Source organism: Clavelina lepadiformis, chromosome 9 (genome assembly GCF_947623445.1).
Source record: "Clavelina lepadiformis chromosome 9, kaClaLepa1.1, whole genome shotgun sequence".
Taxonomy (NCBI): domain Eukaryota; kingdom Metazoa; phylum Chordata; class Ascidiacea; order Aplousobranchia; family Clavelinidae; genus Clavelina; species Clavelina lepadiformis.
This window is the reverse complement of record NC_135248.1, coordinates 14,896,589-14,916,821: the sequence shown is the minus strand read 5'-3', so window position 1 is coordinate 14,916,821 and position 20,233 is coordinate 14,896,589. Positions and strand designations below refer to the sequence as shown.

Genomic DNA, 20,233 nt, shown 5'->3' with positions numbered 1-20,233 from the left:
GTTTCTTTATTTGTTTGTGACGTCACCTGGCATTCGGCGCGGCGCGCGTTGATTAAAGTCTGGCTTCCTTCCAAAATTATCCGCGTAAAAAGCTGAGAAGTAATTTTGAGCTTAAACCCGCAATCTATGATGTCTGTGGAAATGAAATGAAAATCAACCAAATTGACGCAATAAACTTCAAAATACAAACATGGACGTAATTATTTTGTCGTACCGAAGGGACATTCTGCTATCGGACTAAACAGCTTCTATAAACGTAAGTTTTGTATTTTTGTGTGTTTTTCTACTTCTTTTTTATTTTCTCTTATATTGTTTGTCGTCGGTAGAGGACTTCAAAGCAAATGCGATGGTAAATTTGTTTCAGGTACCCCGGGTATATATCAGTTGTACCTGCGGTGACATTTGGAAGATCCGAGGCGAATTATCGAATAGTTTGAACAGGCTTGGCCCCTCTAACATTTCATAGATGAGGTAGGGTCATGAGTTGTTGTTTTGTTTTTGCCTTTTCCTCCATAGAAAAGATGTAAGAAATTTCTTCTTGGGTCCCCAAATGCTTGTCTGACCAACTTCGTTGTTCCATTTTTGCGCGATTGCGGCGGTTAGTGACAGGTTACAGGTAATTACATGAAATGAAACGATGGTCAACTGTTGGGGGGACTCCCCCCGGCTTTAAGAGAAGGCGGTCTCAGGGAAGGTTTAGCTGTAACCTACCAAATCTTCAAGCAACTTTACTTTTGTTTCAAGCAATACACCACTTCATTTTAATACCTTTATTTTTTAATAACAATTTTATATACCTAATTCTCGTCTCTTGCACTACAAGCTTTCTATTCATAGTTCTTCCAAACATTCGCTCATTGCTAATGGGTCACTGTGATGTCATAATTGCCAACATCTGCTATCATTTTACTGAACTTTCCTTATTTTGATTTTACGATTTTTAATATTTACGATAATAATAATAACTGGCAATACGTTATATCCAGTGCGTAGGATTCAAACCGCTGTAAAATAAATACAAGGCAACGTATTTTCAATGATTTGTCTTTATCGTGCAAAGGAATTCACATGGCACCCACCTGAGCAAAATCTTTACAATCCGATGTCCAAAACGCTTGCAATTTAAAAAGAATCAAATGATACAAATGATGTCAGATGATAATCATTTTTTAATATATGCCAGAACCAGTGAAGAAAACCAGTTTCTATAGTGAATTAGTTGTGTTACTTAACATGAACAAGACATTTGTTCCATTGAAATGCGAACTATAATTCATAGACGGAGAACCGTTGCTGAGACTTTTGGACTGGGGAAGTAAGCTAACAAATCGTAATTCAACAATAATGGCGATTGTTTTAAAGCACTTTCAACTTCTGCCAGTTGTCGCCAAACGCAAACTGTCCTGTTAGGACAAGATTATTTGCGCATGAAGTCCTACCGGGAGGGCTAATTTTTTTATATGTCAAGTTAATGAGTAACAATGAAAAATGCTTCTTTGTATTTCTGGGATGTAAATGGCTTCAAACTCATAAGCTGATGTCATAAAACAGGTGATAAAATTTTTGAATACCGCTAAACTTATAGTGTCTCAAGATGACTTCTAAAGGTTAGGTTTGGACAGAACACTACGTTGCTAGCTTTGGTTTACAATTGTTCTGCGAAAGGTGCAAAATAAAGAAAGATATTCTAATTCCAGCTCTATGCAAAATAAAGTCTGAAAAGAAGTTAGTTTGCTATGACCGGAAAAATACCTCAACGTTATAACGAAATAACTGTATTGGGGCTAGTAGCAATAGTCAAGGATCGCTCCTTGTCATAATCTCTTGACGCCTAAGAACAGAAATTGATGACTCAAATTTAATAAACTGAATAACGACATAACAACCTATGGAAATACTGATTCAATAACATACAACATACACCCGAGCTTGGGTATGGTATTTTACCTAATATCCTAGCGCCTAGCCTATTCACAACGCTACATGGTGCAGCACAAGCATAAAAATTGTTAATAATGTCGAGTGTTAAAACATTTTGGTTATCCACGTTATTTTTGGTTATATGATTTGGAAAGCAATCAGCAAAATAAACAGCTTTCTTGATTAATTATTATCACGCGTGCCAGGGATTGCCGCATCCTGCATGGTGTAGCAGCATCACGATGTGTGTGAAACTAAGTGGAGAACCACCAAGGAACAAAAGACCACGTAAGTTAAATGCTGTACACGAAGCGAAGCAATACAAATGAAATACGAAGCGCCATAGTATGAATAGTAAAAAAACAACTTGGCCCATAGATGTATGGGTTATATGTGCATATTATTGTCCTCGCATGGCTGTAGTAGTTTCCTAAAGCATTTCTACTTCTTCGTCATTGTCGAAGCATTTGCCCGGTCTCTGCTCCCCAACCATCGGTTTTTTCGGCTTTTCCTGTCCGCGAAGCTGTTGTTCAACAAAGAACTGTTATGTTCCTACAAAACTCGGTGGAAAAGCTCTGTGTTTTCGACGACTCGCCTCCTTCCAAGACTTCCGTGACACTATAGTGGTATACACGGTACTATGACACTTTATCGAAAGACACTTTATCGAACGACACTTTATCGAACGACACTTTATCGAACGACAGTTAATCGAACCGACAGTCGATCGAACGACAAACTTTGACAATAGCTTCAAGCAAGATTTTTGCGTGTTTCTCAAACATTGAGACAATAAGCCATTGTGATGTGCGGTCTTTGTAATGGTGTGCATTAATGAATTGTGATGTATATATCATAAAGTTGACGATTTATATCTTATATCTATATTTTATATTTGTATCATAAAGTTGACGATTTATATTTTATATCTATATTTTATATTTGTATCATAAAGATGACAATTTATATTTTATATCTACATTTTATATTTGTATCTATATTTATAGTTGACGATTTCGCATGGCGGCGGGCCCGAAACATATTAATAAGTTACGTTACGTACAATTTGCCGTTTTTAATGCCGTTTTTAACTTTGCAATAGAACTGTTACGCAATAGAACTGGTGCGAAGGCGGTAGACCAGTATCTCGTACTAAGTACGAGATTGTCTGTACAGTAGACTAGACTAGTCGTTATAGATACAAAGAGTAAGGAATTGAAGGCAAAATTTCATAGCAAGGGGCATATCGCTGCCTGACTTTTACACAAAGTAGCTTCTTGAAAGTGGTCTACGACGCATAGTTTTCTAGTAATTAACGATTGAAAATGTTAATTGTCGTTGTCGAAAATTGAAAACGTCGTAAACTGATCATCATAATTGTAAAACTAAAGAAAGTGAATTTAGTGTAAATCGAGTAATTATTTTTAAACGTTATACATTTCTAGATTTTTGTCTTGTTACGCCGCTATCCTGCTGTGCAGAAAACCGAGATTATTTTCTGGTAACTGAGAATACGATAATATTTGCTTCGAGCAGCGCAATTCAAACGTCTCAAATGAATAAAGTTTAAGTGGTATTGGTACAAAATCGCATGAATAATTAAATGACAGCGGTTTAATACGCTCATAAAGTAGCAGGGAACCAACAAAAACTACTTAAAAATATGGAATAAATCAAACAAGTACTACTTTGAACCATTTTATTTTAAATGAAACACTTCCAATAGTTGAAGTCAATCAGTCTGCTATAGTTCTACTTGCTTAGGTTTGCAGCGAAAGTAAAGCAATGCGATTAGAGTAAACAAAAGGATTAAAACGAAAGATGTGGTGGAGGCTACGACTATTGTTACAGCCGTGTCGAATCCATCTGAAAGAAGAACGTGCACAACTGGTGACAATGTAAGGTTAACATTTAAGGAGAGAAGGTTGCTTACTTTGGTTTGGGGCATGATTTAATTCTACCAGCCTTCCAGGAAGGGTAGTGTTCCCCAAGGTTACCGAAGTTCCTGAATCCGACAGAAAGTCCATGGCATCAACACCTTTTTCGACGACAGTTATTGGGCCTATCACGTGGTAGGTGACGTCAGTGTCATCGCGTGTTGAACGTTTAGTCAAGCGAGCAGGGCAGTGTTGGACTTGAAGGCCGCTGGGGCAATACTAAAACAGGAAGCCGTCATTGTCAGAATTAGTAAGAGACTTGCGGAAACTCACCTGGACCAAAGCATCTTGGGGGTCGCAAATTCTCAAACGAAGGTGAACGTAGATGGTCGTGCATTGTTGAAGGCGGGGAACCTTAAACGATAAGCAGGCGCCGTTTTGAGACGAAGTCCCTCCAAGCTGAACGTCCAACGCAGGGTTTATGTTGCAACTAAACAAAAACCAAAGTTTTTGGTGTTTAGACTGAGGGTCTAGCTGTTGGCAACAAAAGTAAATACCCGGTCCCTGAAAGGGCCACCGTGTCCGAGGTTCTGGAAGGATCGTTGCTACACGAGAGGAAAGCACTTGTGATGTCGATGAAGGTAGACGATGGGAATAGATTCTGCAAAGATGTATGATGTTTAGAGAAAAGGGTAAAGTGCAAGATAAGCGAGCTGGAAAACTTACTTTGTTAATGTTAAGGTCGATCGAGAGGTGAATGGTCTCTGATATGGTGTAGACAGCACCTCCCTTGACCAGAAGATGGGAAGGACAAGGTTGTTGGCAGGCGGAAACTTTACACAAAGAAAGAGAAGCGTCGTACGTTTGGACACTCGATAAATTAGGTCGATGGACATCGATACTGAAAAGGGAAGGACACTCAATAAAAAGTAAACCAATGAGAAATTGTGTATGAGGCTGGGAACGTACACCGGTTGCAGGGAGGTTACAATGTCCAAGTCGTAGTTGAAAATGCAGGACCAGTCCAAGATGGGAAATGGCATATCGTAGACGGAAGAACCTGTCCTGCGGTTGATCCACAGAGTGTTGTTGTAGATGTGAGAGTTACCATTTTGAGTCTTTGCAGTGCCACAAGATGTGAAAGGCGGGAAAAGTGTGAGCTGGTATCTGCCGTCGATCAATCGAGCTGCGAAAAAAAAATTGTTATAGTAATGATTGCGTAGTAACATGCTCAGCAGTAAGACACAGGAGGTACAACCTTGACACCCTTGAAGAGTTTTAAAAGCGTCGACCGTTGACGAGAAATACATAAAAGTAATTCCAGTGTTGGAGTCGTACTCCTGGTAGAATTCGACAGGTACGTCCAGTTGAATACGATCGTGGCGACAGATCAAACGTGGCGGATCTGAAAGGCTACAAATCAGCAAAAACACGACCGAGCTAAAGGAGATGTGGGTAGTTACCAATGTTGCAATTCTCGCCGATGTAGCCTTGCTGACTTATGCAGTAATAACCATGTTCATGCTTGCAAGAATCGAAGCACTGACAATCCTCCCCGAGACATGGGTTGCTGGAACAGCCATTCTTCAAACTTTTTTTAGAATTCTCGCAGTGGTTTCCAAAGTAGGGTTCCTCACAGTCGCATCTTAAGATATGGGTTTGTGTGGTTTGGAGGCGAACAATCGAAAGGTGGTTACGTACCTGTAGTTGTCAGATGATGTCAGGTCTACTATGCAAGTTCCACCGTTTTGACAAGGAGAAGAAGAACAAGGTGCTTGGCAGTAAGGACCAAAGGTTGCTGGGGGACAGAAGCATCTGAAAAGGAAAAAGGTTGCAAGAAAGGAAAATATAAATTTTTGCGGAAAAATATACCTGAAGTAATTAGGTGATGTTAGGTCTACGATGCAGGTTGCACCATTTCGGCAAGAATCGGGAGTGCAAGGACCATTTGTACAATCTACACCAGTGTATGGCGGTGGACAATCGCAAGTGTTTCCTTGGTTAGAAGATACGCAAATGCCACCGTTCCGACACTGGGGAATACAGAGTGGAAGGCAGTTGGGGCCAATGGTCCATGAAGGACACAAGCAACTGAAAATGTTTAAGAACGTTGAATAAACCAAATGCAAGTAATGAAATAGTATGATGGGTTTAAAAAATCCGGGAATTGTAAGGATTCAAAATCACTGTACCTTAATAGTTAAGTTCAGTTAAGTACTTGACACAAGTGCCATAATGTTGGAAGTAAGACGTGTGAACAAATATACCTGAAGTAATTAGGTGATGTTAGGTCCACGATGCAGGTTCCACCATTTGGGCAAGAATCGGAATTACAAGGACCATCTGTACAATCCAAACCAGTGTATGGCGGTGGACAATCGCAAGTGTTTCCTTGGTTAGAAGATACGCAAATGCCACCGTTCCGGCACTGGGGAGTACATGGCGGAAGGCAATTGGGGCCAATGGTCCATGAAGGACACAAGCAACTGAAAATGTTTAAGAACGTTGAATAAACCAAATGCAAGTAATGAAATAGTATGATGGGTTTAAAAAATCCGGGAATTGTAAGGATTCAAAATCACTGTACCTTAATAGTTAAGTTCAGTTAAGTACTTGACACAAGTGCCATAATGTTGGAAGTAAGACGTGTGAACAAATATACCTGAAGTAATTAGGTGATGTTAGGTCCACGATGCAGGTTCCACCATTTGGGCAAGAATCGGAATTACAAGGACCATCTGTACAATCCAAACCAGTGTATGGCGGTGGACAATCGCAAGTGTTTCCTTGGTTAGAAGATACGCAAATGCCACCGTTCCGGCACTGGGGAGTACATGGCGGAAGGCAGTTGGGGCCAATGGTCCATGAAGGACACAAGCAACTGAAAATGTTTAAGAACGTTGAATAAACCAAATGCAAGTAATGAAATAGTATGATGGGTTTAAAAAATCCGGGAATTGTAAGGATTCAAAATCACTGTACCTTAATAGTTAAGGTCAGTTAAGTACTTGACACAAGTGCCATAATGTTGGAAGTAAGACGTGTGAACAAATATACCTGAAGTAATTAGGTGATGTTAGGTCCACGATGCAGGTTCCACCATTTGGGCAAGAATCGGAATTACAAGGACCATCTGTACAATCCAAACCAGTGTATGGCGGTGGACAATCGCAAGTGTTTCCTTGGTTAGAAGATACGCAAATGCCACCGTTCCGACACTGGGGAGTACATGGTGGAAGGCAGTTGGGGCCAATGGTCCCAGAAGGACACAGGCAACTGAAAATGTTTAAAGAAATTTCAACATGAGGAGCAAGTATTAACAGAATGATTGATTTGCACAATCCGGGTATTGTGGGGTATTCAAAATTGACTGTGTTTATGGTAAAAACCAAATATACCTGAAGTTGTTAGGTGCTGTAAGATCTACGACGCAGGTGCGAGCACTTGGACACGAGTTATAAGTGCAAGGGTCGTTTTCGCAAAGGATACCCGTATGTGGGGGAGGACATTTACAAGCACTCCCCTGAGTAGAAGTTGTGCAAGTTCCGCCGTTTTGACACTGGAGACTGCATGAGAGTGTCTGACAGAATTTACCGACGGTTCCTGGAGGGCACAAGCACCTGAAACATAGCTGGAATGTAGCATTGACCGCAAGTTATCCCACCGGGCGACGTTGCATGCGATGAAGTTAAAATATTTTGCGCAGTGTGACACCTGTTAACCGCATTACTCAATGCAAGCCATTGAGAAAAGTTTGTGCTATTGCGTACCTTGCCCCTCCTCCATAGACTGTAATACAGGTCCCATTATTTTTACACAGCTGGTCGTTGCACAGGGTTGAATCAGTGTCACAATTATAACCGTAAACACCAGCGGGGCAACTGCATCTGCAGCACAAGAAACATTTTATAAAATATGGTCTCAGAAAAATACAAATTCATAAGGATTGAAACCTGTATGAAAATAATCCATTAGGCTGGCAAATTCCATTATGTTCGCAGACGTTGTCATTGCAAGTCTTCCCTGGCTGAGGGAAGATCTCATAGCAATGAGGATGTCCCCTGCAATACAATATGGTGAGAGATTATCGCTTAAGGATTGATGATTGTAAAGTTTTTGTTCCTTACCAACGGTACTGGCACTGCTGATTACCATAACAGAACTTATCCGCCGAGCAAACACTCCCTTCAAGTGACATCACCACCGCCCTGAAGTCTTCCGTCTCGATAAAGAGAAGCTCGTCATCGTACTTTCCTGAACTGGCCACGCTCCCTGCGTATTAAATATTCATGATCATTGGAGCATAGAATAAGATCTAAAGCAAATATACTGTATACGAACCTTGGAGTGGAGCCAAAAGCGTGAGAAAGCCGAAAATTGACCTGAATGGAGAAAATCGTTACATATGACATTCACGACTTGTTCAATTCTTAAGTCTTTCAACAAACTTACCCAAAACCAAAATTCATCCTTTCTTCTTAGACAAATCAAACAACTCGAACTTACACAAAGAAATTAACTTTCTTTAAATTAAGCTTTTTAAATGAAAATCAGCAACTAAACTTCTGCAAATCAACAACTAAGCAATGACAAACAGGTGCCAAGAAGAAGCTCTTATAGCATCATAATTACCCCGGAATTTTCCTTTCGTCGTCTTTGTTTTCGTTTAAAGGGAAATGTCCAAATAAAAGGTTTAAAGGAAAAATATCAAACAATTTTTAGCAAAAAGGTTTATGTCATGAAACCGAAGAAATGAAATACTTTTTAGAAACATATTCCATTAAATATTTTAATATTGTTGCGGTAATTTTGCATAATACTTTATTTATCGGTAACGCATCAAAATTATCATTGAATCGTCAACATTTGGAATATGAATGGAATACGACCTCGTAACTAGGCTATTAGTAACAACAAATTTTTTTTTTCAACATAAAGATGGAACAGGTATCAGTCCGTAAACTAATGAAGTGTTCGTGTCTTCACGGTAAATGCTCGTGCCCAACGTGGCTATAAATGGCCAAACCTGCATTTTTTATCTATATAGTTTGGGGAATTTTGACTCTGGCAAACTCTGAATTCCAGTAATATTTGTCTTAAATTAGGATTAAAATCGTAGCTGGGCTAACTAAAGCGCGCATGGTCGGGTCGCCACAGCTGCTGTTATAAGAGATGCAGGACTAGTCTAGTACGTTAAGACCCAGTTGTATTTGCCAAATTGCGCACATATCCAACGGGGGTTAGTTGCACAACAGAAATACTGGAACTTTATTCCTGACGCACGTTGTACAAAGTTGAAATCTCTGCCTTTACTTACCGAGTCTGAGCTCGGTGAGCAGTAGCATAGCATCCCTCTTCACCGGTGTAAATGCACCATCTGTAAAGTGTAAACTAGATAATTTGTTACCGGTACATAGTTTGTTTTCTTTTTTGATATATTTTTAATTTGCTTAAACATTTGCAACAAACTTTACAGTACCTATGGAACGGATTCGACAACTTATAGCTTTAATGGTCAATTTAGATTATTTTAAACTTTTCTTGGTGATATTTTGCCGTTATTGATATGAAAACGTGTTCACAACAATACAATCAAAATCAAATCATGTATATAGCACTGGTGTTAGTGACCTAAACGCGTTGTAGCGAGCAAGATCATGAAGGTATCGTAGGTTGTTAGGCTGAAACATTATCTTTCAACATAGTTAGGCCTATTAGTCTCTAAAAATAGCTGAGTCATTATAGAAATATCGGAAAGTAATGTATGAAGATTACTGAAAACATTGTTAAACGTTTTCAGACAAAAATGAAAACGTTAAGAGATTCTAACAATTAGTTACAGCAAGTTAGACATTTTCTATCAGGTGGGATAAATGGATGTGAAACGAAGCCCGAACAAGCCGAGACTAAGCAGTGTTACGCTTTGAAACCCTTAGTGGTACGGCAACACCCTACTCATACTGTGAAGACCAGTTCTGCTTGACCGGCGGACGATAGAATACCGAACGACGAATTAAACAATGAGATTCCACGGTGTGACGTAAGAAACTATAAATAGAGGTTTAAAATTGAGCGGTATTAAATTACTGCTTTGTTCAAAACTGGGTAGTAAGGCAAAGTTCTTCTTACAGTCCGCTTTTCTGTTTGTTACAAGTCATTGGTTGTAAGCCTCTACTTGCTAGTCAATTTAAGTTTATCAGTCGTTCGAAGAACAACGTAGCAAAATATAATGCAGCTTCACTTGTGTAGTCATCAAGTTGACCGGCCGCTTTTTGTTTTGTAAAGTTATAAAAAGTTTGAAAAGTTTATAAAGTTTGAAGAGAGACCTGACGATTTGTAAGTCTTTTTATTCTAATTCTCCGAATTTATTAGGGTTGGAAATTCTTTCTGAAAATGTCTGCCCAATATTACACGGAACGTCGTCCAGTTCATTTCTGGCATTAAAGTGACCTTTAGCGTCGAGCGCAGCAGCAGCTTTGTGCGTACAGTTGGTTTGCTGGAATGTAAGACTGCTGTGTTGTAATGACAGCAACATCACAGCAGTCTGACCTGTCATGGAAGCAAGAGCTGATATTAGCTAAAAAGGTGATAGAGAACTTGGACAAGAATGGGAAAGAAAAAGATCTAGAAAAATCGGCATTTATCTTCCATGAAATTGCGCAGATTTATAAAGAACGAAGCATAAAAGATAACTCCATAACAAAGAGGTTAAGCTTAATCAGAAGTGCGGCGCTTTTAAACGCTGCAGTGACCAGACAACCTGGCAACGAGAAATTCAAACAATTTCTCAAAGATTTCTGCTCAGATTTGCTGAAAACAGCTGGCGCTAAAATACTTGAAGTCGACCTGTTGAACATCGCGGAACAAGTTAAACAAATGGCCACAGAAATGAGAGAAGAAGCCAAAGAGAGCTTGAAGATGCTAAAGAAGATTCCTTACGACGTTCCAAAAGATGAAGAAAAACCATTAGAGAAAGAAAAAATCGAAAGTATGAAAACAATTCAAAAGCAGGTTACTCTGAAATACGAAAATATAATGAAGTATGTTTCGGTGAGATGCGAAGACATTATGGGGAACCCCCCATGCAAGTACTCGATCACGGGTATGGGTTCTCTTGCCAGATGTGAGATCACACCTTATTCGGATTTTGAGCACATCATACTGCTGGAGGAAGGAGTGCAGGAAAAAGATAATTATCCCCAAGTATTAGAGTATTTTCGTTGGTTCTCTGTCATATTCCAAACAATCATTATCAACTTGCAGGAAACCATTATACCGAGCGTCGCCATTCCAAGCTTTAAACACGTCACAGAACCTGGTGAGAAAGAGTTCTTTGACGCTTACACCAAACGTGGCATCAGCTTCGACTGGATAAAGCCGTATGCGTGTCATTTTCCACTTGGTCGAATGGAGAAAACAAAGAAAAAACCATGGACAACCGAGTTTATTAAGCCTGTAAGTGAAATGTTGACGTACCTAGACAAAGATGAGGACTTGAGGAATGGATACAATATACCCAACGTTATAATTACTACTTCACCAGTTTATGGAGACGCGCAAATACACGAGCAGTTTTTTACAGGCGTTAAGGATGTTTTACAAAGCGATAAAAGTTCATCAGATGAACGAGTGTTGCAGCAGCTCGACGAAGATTTAAAAAATTTTGATACCTTTAACAGTCTGGGTGCGCTTGGTGTAGGCAGCACATGCGACATCAAACGACTTGTTTACCGCACCTCGATCCTATTTATTTCAGCGTTAGGTCGACTCAACTCTATTGATGATGGCTCGTCATTTGCGATCATCGACCAACTCAATAGCAACAACATAATCGATGATGAAACCGCCCATCTCTTATCATACGCTATTGCAGTGAGCTGCCAAGTTCGTCTCAAGGTCTACATGGAAAAGGAAAGCCAAGATGATGACTTTGGCGAAGAACAGCTCTATGATGCGTCAAATAACAAGGTGTACGTTAACCTGGTGGATACTTTTGGTGAAAGAAGCATGATGGACTATTTTGCAATCGCGTACAATTTACAAAAGGTTCTTAGAGATGAAAATATTTTAAGTAATTCGAAATTCAATATTACATTGAAACCAGTTGACAAGTTCAGAATGCTGCACATGCTGGAACTCCATAACCGTACCATGATCGAATGGAAATTTTATTTGCAAGAACAAAGATCAAGCAAACTTTCGAAAGATGATATGTGGATACGATATTACGTGGCTCAAATGTATTGCTTGATACACCAACCGAGAGAATCTCTTCTTATGTTGGAGTGGTTTGAAGAACATGATACAGAAGATCCGCTGTTGAAAGCAAAAGTTATGCGTTACAAAGCACGTTGCTTGAATGAACTGGATCGTTTTCAAGAAGCGCTTCAGTTCATCGGACGAGCCAAGTGTGAAGTACTTAACCTAAATCTGTCTGACAGTGACAAGTATATACTTCGTAGTGACCTGGCTCGCATCAGCGGCCAGTGCCGGTACGCACTGAAAGAGTTTCAACGCTCAATGGACGAGTGGGTTGAATCCAGTGTTTATATAAATCGTGCGGACCAACTTGATGTGGCGAGGAAGGAAATATATAAAGCAGGATGCTTTCAATTCATCGCTCTTTGTTTATATGAGATCGGCGAATATGACGCAGCCATAATTGAAACAAAGAAGCGTCTTCGAATTTATGAACAATACGATGCTGCCGTGAAAGCGAAATGCTCTTGTTATGACCTACTAGGTTTGTGTCACCTCGAGAAAAGTGAATACGAAAAATCCTTGGATTGTTTCCAAACGAAACTAGACTTGTCTCTTCAGTTTGTTCCAAGCGAGGAACAAAACACTGATGAGGATGTCAAAAAAGTCAGAGCCAGCATTCAGTTATGTCAAATGATGCTGACGTTGAAATGCTGACCAATCGTATAAAAAATATTCAAACTTGCAGAAAATGTTTGAAAAATATTATAAAATTTACTACATTGTTTCCAAATAGCTAAAAAAAGTGTTGTTCTGGAAAAAGTTTGGACAACTAAATGCATTCCTTGTGAACAACAAGATGAAGTTCTTGTTCCTGTTACATAATTTTTCACTTGAATTATTTCACTTTATGCGCTTAGGTTACTCACAATAGAGTACTTTTTGGGTCGCGTTTATTGCCCTGGTTTCTGGCGATTCTCACCATTAGTTTAGTACGAACGTTTTCACTGCACTTAAATACTTTCATTAGTAATCACTTTATTTGTGTCGTGTTATTGTACGTATTTTCTTATTGAAGTATTGATTTATCAGTCAAAGTTTTGTTCGTGATTTGTTATTTTGTCTCCTCTCTTTCCATTTGTTTGAGCCTAAGACTCCACCTCGTTCCGCTTCTTATTTCTCTTCTGGTCCACAGTGATTTCGTGTTTCACGGAGTGGCGCAATAATTGTTGGCGCATGGTAAGTTTTTGTTTGAGGTACTGATCATCCTACACTTGGCTATTGGGGGAAAGTTGTCGTTTTAGCTTATGACTCAGAATTAAGTACTTTTAGTGAACCCCCAGCTAATTTTGATCTGGATTAAGTGTTGTTGCTTTTCAATAAATGAAACGCCCGAACAATTTGTGTGATTCCCTTAATATCAGCCATAATTGAGTCAACGCAGTTAGTGCTGCAACCGTTATCTCTATAGGAACCCGGCAATAGCTGACTAATTCTGTCACATTCCGTTGCAGTATTTATCTAAACTTGAGTAAACTGTTGAAAAATTACAGTGTTATTTCAAGCGAATTTGCACTTATAGGCCTACTAAAGCCATTCATTGGCACCATTAGCACGCTTTCCTTGTATTCCTAATTAAATAAACTTCTTTTTCAAGGATTTCAAACGTGTTTTTGCTGTAAATAGGTATCACAATCATTTAATTTTTTGATTGTTTATTTCAGTTACATTATGACTTCATGAAAAACTTCAGTGCGAACTTACCTAGAAATAAGCTAAAGATGTAGGTTAAATTGACCATTGACATAAAAAAATATCCTTTAAGAGTATCCAGAAAAGTTATAAAAAGTTATGAATTGTTGCACAATACAACGTGTTTTCAAATACGGAAAATTCGAAATTTTTGCGAAGCAGAGACAAACATTGCATTTAAGAAATAGCTATTACACAAGAGTGTGGTCAAAATATTGAAATTCTACACATTTCCATCATCTTGTAAAGAGTATATAATATCATCATTAACGTATAACTTAGTCGTATATAATTTATATAGTCATTAATAATTCACAGGTCAACAAAGTTTCACTTTTTTTTAAACGAGAACGCAAGTATATGATTTAAGATGTATTTTTTGCTCTGGTTCCGAATCTGCCTTTAGTTTTTCTTTAGCGCATCACATTTTCAAGATATCGTCTAATCCGTGTTTTCAGAAAAAAGCATTAAAAACAATACACAGGTATGATACATGGCACTTAAAAATGTTTAGCATATGACTTTCTTTTGTACACATGACTGGGGTCATCACGATATAACATCCAGCAGTAGTCCCCCATCATTCCCTCATTTCAAAAGCCTTGGCAACGAGCTTCCATAGCTTGAGTGTCCTAGTGAAATCGTTCACCTTGTTCGTCACTAACTGCACCAAGGTTTTCTGGAAAGACGTTCAAGTGGGAGTGCAGAAAATGCATTTTGAGGGACATTCGGCAACTCATTTTTCTGTAGGCCTCAAAAAAATCATCAACTTCTGTCTGAAAAGAAGGCGATTTCACATTTCCTAAAAAGTTAGCACACAACCACTCGAATGCCTGCCAATCACAAAATTCCAACGTCGACAATGATTTTTCAAAATGTGGATCCTTTAGCACTTCTCCAAATTGAGGGCCCACAAAGACTCCTTCTTTTAGTTTTGCTTGGCTTATGCTAGGAAACTTTTTGCAGAGAAATGCGACCCAATTAGAATTGCACTTTACCATTGGTTTAAGAAAATCCTTGAAAATTCCATCAAAACCAGCTTGAAGAGGTGGCAAGAGAATTTTCTGACGATCTACTAGAAGAACGTTTTCGATGTTAGCCACTCCAGTTAAGTACGAACATGAAATGAAATGATGAAATTTATAAGTTCATCTGTCTAGAAACTGGCTCCTATTCGTGAATGGGTTGATCAATATGCGTTCAGTAGAGCGTATGATCCTAAGGAAGAAAGATCATAAACATCTGTTAAAGCCGCACAAGTCTGCTTTGTGTCACAACATTTTATTCTTTGTCTTTGTAGCGTGTTTGATAGGAAAAAATTTATTTGTTATCACCATGCGCTGATAAACGGGAAGAAAAAACATAGGGGAAGAGGTTCAAAACTTGCACGAAAATAACAATAGTAATAATTGCAGATAACAACTATTTACTATAGCAAGCGCGCGGAAGCCAAAATTAAACAAACGTAAGTCTAAAAAGCCAAGACAGACGAGCAACAGCGGACAAAGTTTTCGATCACACCAACGCTAACGCTAACCGGAGTGCTGCATGGCGCTTTTTTTCTTCGACTTTGCAGCGAATGTTGATAACAGCAGCTTTCTTTACAACATTCTTAGAGATAGGCTGACGGTCCATAAGCCGCTTCTCTTCTTTTCTTCTGCTGCATGGCGGCAGTTTATCTTTGACGTTGCTTCGGTGCCAGTAACAGAGCAAAAATAGAATAATCAGAAACGTCACAAAGTTGGCAAAGGCAATCACTCGTACTGAATGTTGATTATCTTGATAAAAAAAAGCTTAAAGAAATTTTTCATTCCAGTTCTCTTAAAGTGGGCTACTGCTGTCAAACAACCAAATTTTAAAGATCAATCTTTGTAGGATAATTAGATAATTTGGCTGACTTTGCATTCTACCCTGAGGTTATAACGTTACAGAAGCTTTGAGTTTTATTGAATTCAACTCCTTTACACACAGTACCACAACAATACAACTCTTTTAAATTTATGCAGTTTGTACAGCATATTTCGTTGCACAAATCGTACCTTTTAATAGGTAACTATCACAAAATTGATTAATTTTGAACGAACACTGGTCATAACAATAGCGCTAAATGTCTTCAGCGGCCAACTTCAAAGCTTTTTTAAAAAGGGTAAAATCGTGGCTGCAATCGTGCACAAGATAGGCATGACCAAGGAAACCATTGAAGCATGATACAACGTCATAAATACTCAAACTATTGCATCATGGCGGAGTGGTATATTATGAAATCGTTTCGAAATGGATAAATGTCTACACCTTAGAACATAATTATGACATTTCTTCAGATACTTTCATATTTTTTTTCTTTGTGCCAGTAAAGAAAAACTGAGTCAAAAATTGCTTTAGATACGTTTGAACGTTGGAAACATCAGGATGATGATTTTTCATACAACGCCGTGTCCTAACTACCTTCTTTCAACATTAGAGTTTTGTGCACAGTCAACAACATATACTTGAGACTTGTTCAACAAACGACATCAAAGTTCTCTGGCTTTTATTTTGAAATGCAAAGGAGCGTAAACAAAACTGCTAGTTCCTTTCTTGATGTCGGGTAATAATCCGTCATCAGTTGGAGGTAGAAATTCGAATTTCTGCACCATGGATACGAGAAAGAGGAAAACCTCCATCCTGGAAAGTTGCTCCCCGAGACAGTAGCGAGGCCCGATTGAGAATGGGATGACTTGGTTAGAATAAACAAAGGATCCGTTGGCATCGAGAAATCGTTCCGGTTTAAATTGGTCCGTCTCCCTCCAGACGTCTGAATCGTTGTGAATCGCCCAAATGTTGGAGAGGACCTGAAAAATAACAACTTCTACCGCTCGAAACTTAACAATTAACTGTAAGCTAAACGCCAGGTATGGGTGGATCGGAGTTGTACACAAACGCAGCAACGGCTATAGCCATCAGGTTGTTTAAATGGGCATATGTCACCATGATCACCTTTGTATCTTTGGGAATGAAATATTCGTTCAGTGTGACGTCTGTGGTTGTCTTATGGGGAACCCCAAGGGTTGCTATTGACCGGTATCGAAATAGTTCTTGGATGAAGGCGTTGGTGTAGGGAAGATTTGGTTTTTGTGTCATTATTACCGCACCTGACGGCCCTGGGCAAGGAACAGATTTTTAACAAGAAACTTAATTATCAAGACTTAACAAAAAACCGACAAAACACGTGAAGAAAAAATTTCCGATTTAACAATGAACTAAATCAGTAACAAGTTACTTGAAAACGACATAAAACTTGAACAATATCTTAGAGTCCCGACTCAGCTTAAGAAGTTTTTATTTAAAACAAATGTTGAAATACAGTATACAGGACAACCAAATAAATTATGATTACCGATGACGTCATAAATTTCCTTGCGCAGTTTAGCTTGTGCTTGAGGATAATGAAGAAGACAGAGCAGAGCCCAACTCAGGGTGGTGGCCGAAGTCTCTGTTCCAGCCAAAAACAAATCCAGGATGGATCTCATGAGATGAGGCAGCTGGAAAAAACATCATCAAGCCATAACCAACCAACCAAGTCAAAATCCAAGCCACTACATTTATACAGTTCTGTACTAGATAGTAGGGACTAATTTAGGCAAGACTAGCGCATCAAAATTTAAACAAAATAGACATGTTGCATGCATCGAAGAATTCACCCAGACAACCTGGGTAAGCTTGAGCGATAAAGAAACGTCGACAAAGAAACGATTTCAAAAACCAATCCGAGGATAAAGACTCAGTTATCAAACTAGTTTCTACAACAAATCGACAGAAGATCATAGTATCCCGATCGCAACCGCTTAGCTGGAAGAAGTCTTGCATTCGAAAGGTCAAATAACTCGAGGATTGTAAAACAAATACCGTAAAATGTTCATTGTCTTCTTGTTTCATCCGGGCAAGGAAAGCGTCGATGTAATTTCGCAAGTGTCTTGGGTTGAAAGAATCTTCATGTTCGTCGACAATCTCACGAAATGTTTCTGAAAACCCAGGGCATGACGTGATTCTCTATCAAATCAACAAACTGTGGAGTGATGAGATAGCAAGCTGCACTCACCAAATGATAAGTTGAACTCATGCATCATCCGGCGACTGACGAAGGAAAACGGCGGCACCGACATTAACTTAGGAGCAAACATCATAATCCTCACCATCAAGCCTTCAATGTTGTTGGAGAAACTGTTGTCGTAAAATTAATCATTGAATTGGATAATTGATAATTTCGATGACGTATTAGGCGGTCGTCCTCAAACTTACTACTTAAAAGACCGGTTAAGCATCTGCTTGAATTTGTCGTCATCATAATCGAATCTTTTTCCCAGTACAATGCTGCTGATGATATTTGCTGTGGCAGTTTTCAAAGTAGGCTACACATATAACATAAATCGAGCGTTATAAGCGGATAAGGAAAGGTAGGTCTTGAGTAGCACAGAATGAATTAAAACAAACCGTGATATCAAATTCTTTGCCATTTTCAAAGCGAATAGCTTCTATTAAAGAATCTACTTCCTCCAGAATTCTTTTTTCAAAGCATTTATCCCCAACGCTTAAACTTTTTCACAGAACGAAATGATCATTGAATATTATAAGCTATGCACGGTGTGTTGTGTATATTTTAAACAGGATATACTAACTGAACATCATACCGTTAATTTGTGATGTACTGCAGAGTCATTTTTACCTGCGGAGCACAGAAACACTAAATTGTCTTTGAGTTTTCCAATAAGGGCCGTAGTCAGCAAAGGCAATTCCAACAGTTTCACCGATTTGGTCAAATATTGGCAGTGGCGGTCTTCCCGAAAAGGCTTCATGCTGCTTTACAAAGGCCTGACGGCAAAATAGAAGCAAATTTTCTCTGAACAAACTTGCACTTTCTTTTACCTGTTGCGCTGTTATTGAACGCGGTATTCATGATGGCAACTATTTGTATATTTTAACAATATTTGCAATTTGTTTTGTTGTTGTCGTTTCATTCGGTATTACTTAAAGAAGCGCAGTTTGGCCCTTACGCGGTGAAGTTTTAAGATTTAAAAGTTTAAAACATAGAAGTTCAGAGCTATTACTTATTAGCTTATAAACTCCTAGAAACATTTTACTACAATAAATGGGTTCAAAGCAACAAACAGTGAAGTAACTAGAAGCTCCAAACCGAAATTTTTTTATATAGGAGGATATCTGACATATGCACACCTACAGTAGCTATCACAATATTAAAATTAAAGTATTTTTAAGTAACTGGTATTTTTTTACATAATATTTTTAGTAATAATAGTATTAATTTTAATCCAACCTGGTTGAGTGATTGAAAGTCGTTTAAAATAACCCAATCTTCCCGGCCCATTCGAACTGACAGCACCGGACCATACATTTTACTCCATTTGGCAAAGGCTCGCTCTGGGAAAGCACCTACAAACGGAATCACTCCCAGAAAGGGAATTCCCCTTGGCCCAGGTGGAAACTTTTTGGGCCTTCGGTGCCAGTAACAGAGTAAAAATAGAATAAACAGAGATATCATAAAGTAGGTGAGGGAAATCATTTGATTGTATAAGTTGATAATTCTGCAAAAACACAAATGAAAATTAGCGCATGCTCACATATCATCTAAAAAGCCAACGTTTTTAGGATATTAAACTTCCAAAAATTAACATACACGCGGCATCAAACTTATACTCCTCAAAGCCGTAACTGAATTTGTGGCATACCCAAGCTGGGGCTCAAACGTCGAAACGCTGCAGTTCAATTGATAGTTCCTTCACGTCGATGGAACGATGTTATATGTGAGTTTTGAATGTGGCGCTTGACTACAACTACCATGGTATCGACAATTTGAAATCTTGGTAAGCGCCTTCAAAATAGAGCTAAAGTGCCGACAGCTAACTCACCACTTGTTGCAATGGGGTACATATTTCCTATCACGTCAGAACCAAGATATTTCATGTTGAAAATATTAGCGTTTGCCGCCTTTTATCAGAAAACCTTCATTAAAACTACAGTTTTTATGAGTTTCCTAGTCCCAAAATTAACGTAAGGCTGATAAATGATAAAGATAAACTGCAAGCTCCCGTCAGGAATTTATTCAAATATCCGGGCGGGCATCTGATTAAGCATCAGTTAAGATCTAATTCTCCGTGAACCCGCTTTGTCTAAGACCTATAAGTATCAACTGCAAAACTGCGGCAAAACTTGAAATAAATCATTAATAGATCTTTTAAAGGCTAATAACAATAAGTTCTTTAAGGCGGCTACTTATAAAACATTTTCTTGAAGCCGCAGAGGGAAACGTTTTCATCAACAACTAGTCTGGCTTACAAAACTAATGATGTATAATAAAGACGTCACGAAAAAATAGAAGTTTCAGAAAAAAGTTGCGCAAATAGCCTAAAGGTAAAGCAACAGGTCAATTGAAATGACTTTATAATATTTTGGACATGAAATAAACAATCAGAGCAGACACTGAGAGCATC

General features: G+C 38.7%; 2 protein-coding genes across 2 annotated transcripts; both read right to left on the bottom strand.

Moving 5' to 3' along the window:
- Positions 1-3,605: 3,605 nt before the first annotated feature.
- LOC143470064 (uncharacterized) lies at positions 3,606-8,381 on the bottom strand. The gene is made up of 19 exons (XM_076967935.1): positions 8,250-8,381; positions 8,139-8,179; positions 7,925-8,069; positions 7,751-7,858; positions 7,568-7,684; positions 7,196-7,417; positions 6,855-7,073; positions 6,460-6,678; positions 6,065-6,283; positions 5,670-5,888; positions 5,499-5,612; positions 5,261-5,442; positions 5,056-5,202; positions 4,767-4,983; positions 4,524-4,698; positions 4,355-4,458; positions 4,131-4,287; positions 3,854-4,076; positions 3,606-3,786 (listed from the first exon to the last, which is right to left on the bottom strand). The coding sequence occupies exons 1-19, from the start codon at positions 8,264-8,266 to the stop codon at positions 3,665-3,667; spliced, it is 2,967 nt and encodes a 988-aa protein (XP_076824050.1). The 5' UTR covers positions 8,267-8,381; the 3' UTR covers positions 3,606-3,664.
- Positions 8,382-15,795: 7,414 nt separating this feature from the next.
- On the bottom strand, positions 15,796-19,348 carry LOC143470486 (cytochrome P450 2J6-like). Its single transcript, XM_076968653.1, has 9 exons — positions 19,060-19,348; positions 18,451-18,596; positions 18,219-18,321; positions 18,027-18,136; positions 17,827-17,948; positions 17,634-17,749; positions 17,125-17,269; positions 16,725-16,888; positions 15,796-16,579 (listed from the first exon to the last, which is right to left on the bottom strand). The coding sequence occupies exons 1-9, from the start codon at positions 19,303-19,305 to the stop codon at positions 16,262-16,264; spliced, it is 1,470 nt and encodes a 489-aa protein (XP_076824768.1). The 5' UTR covers positions 19,306-19,348; the 3' UTR covers positions 15,796-16,261.
- Positions 19,349-20,233: the final 885 nt, after the last annotated feature.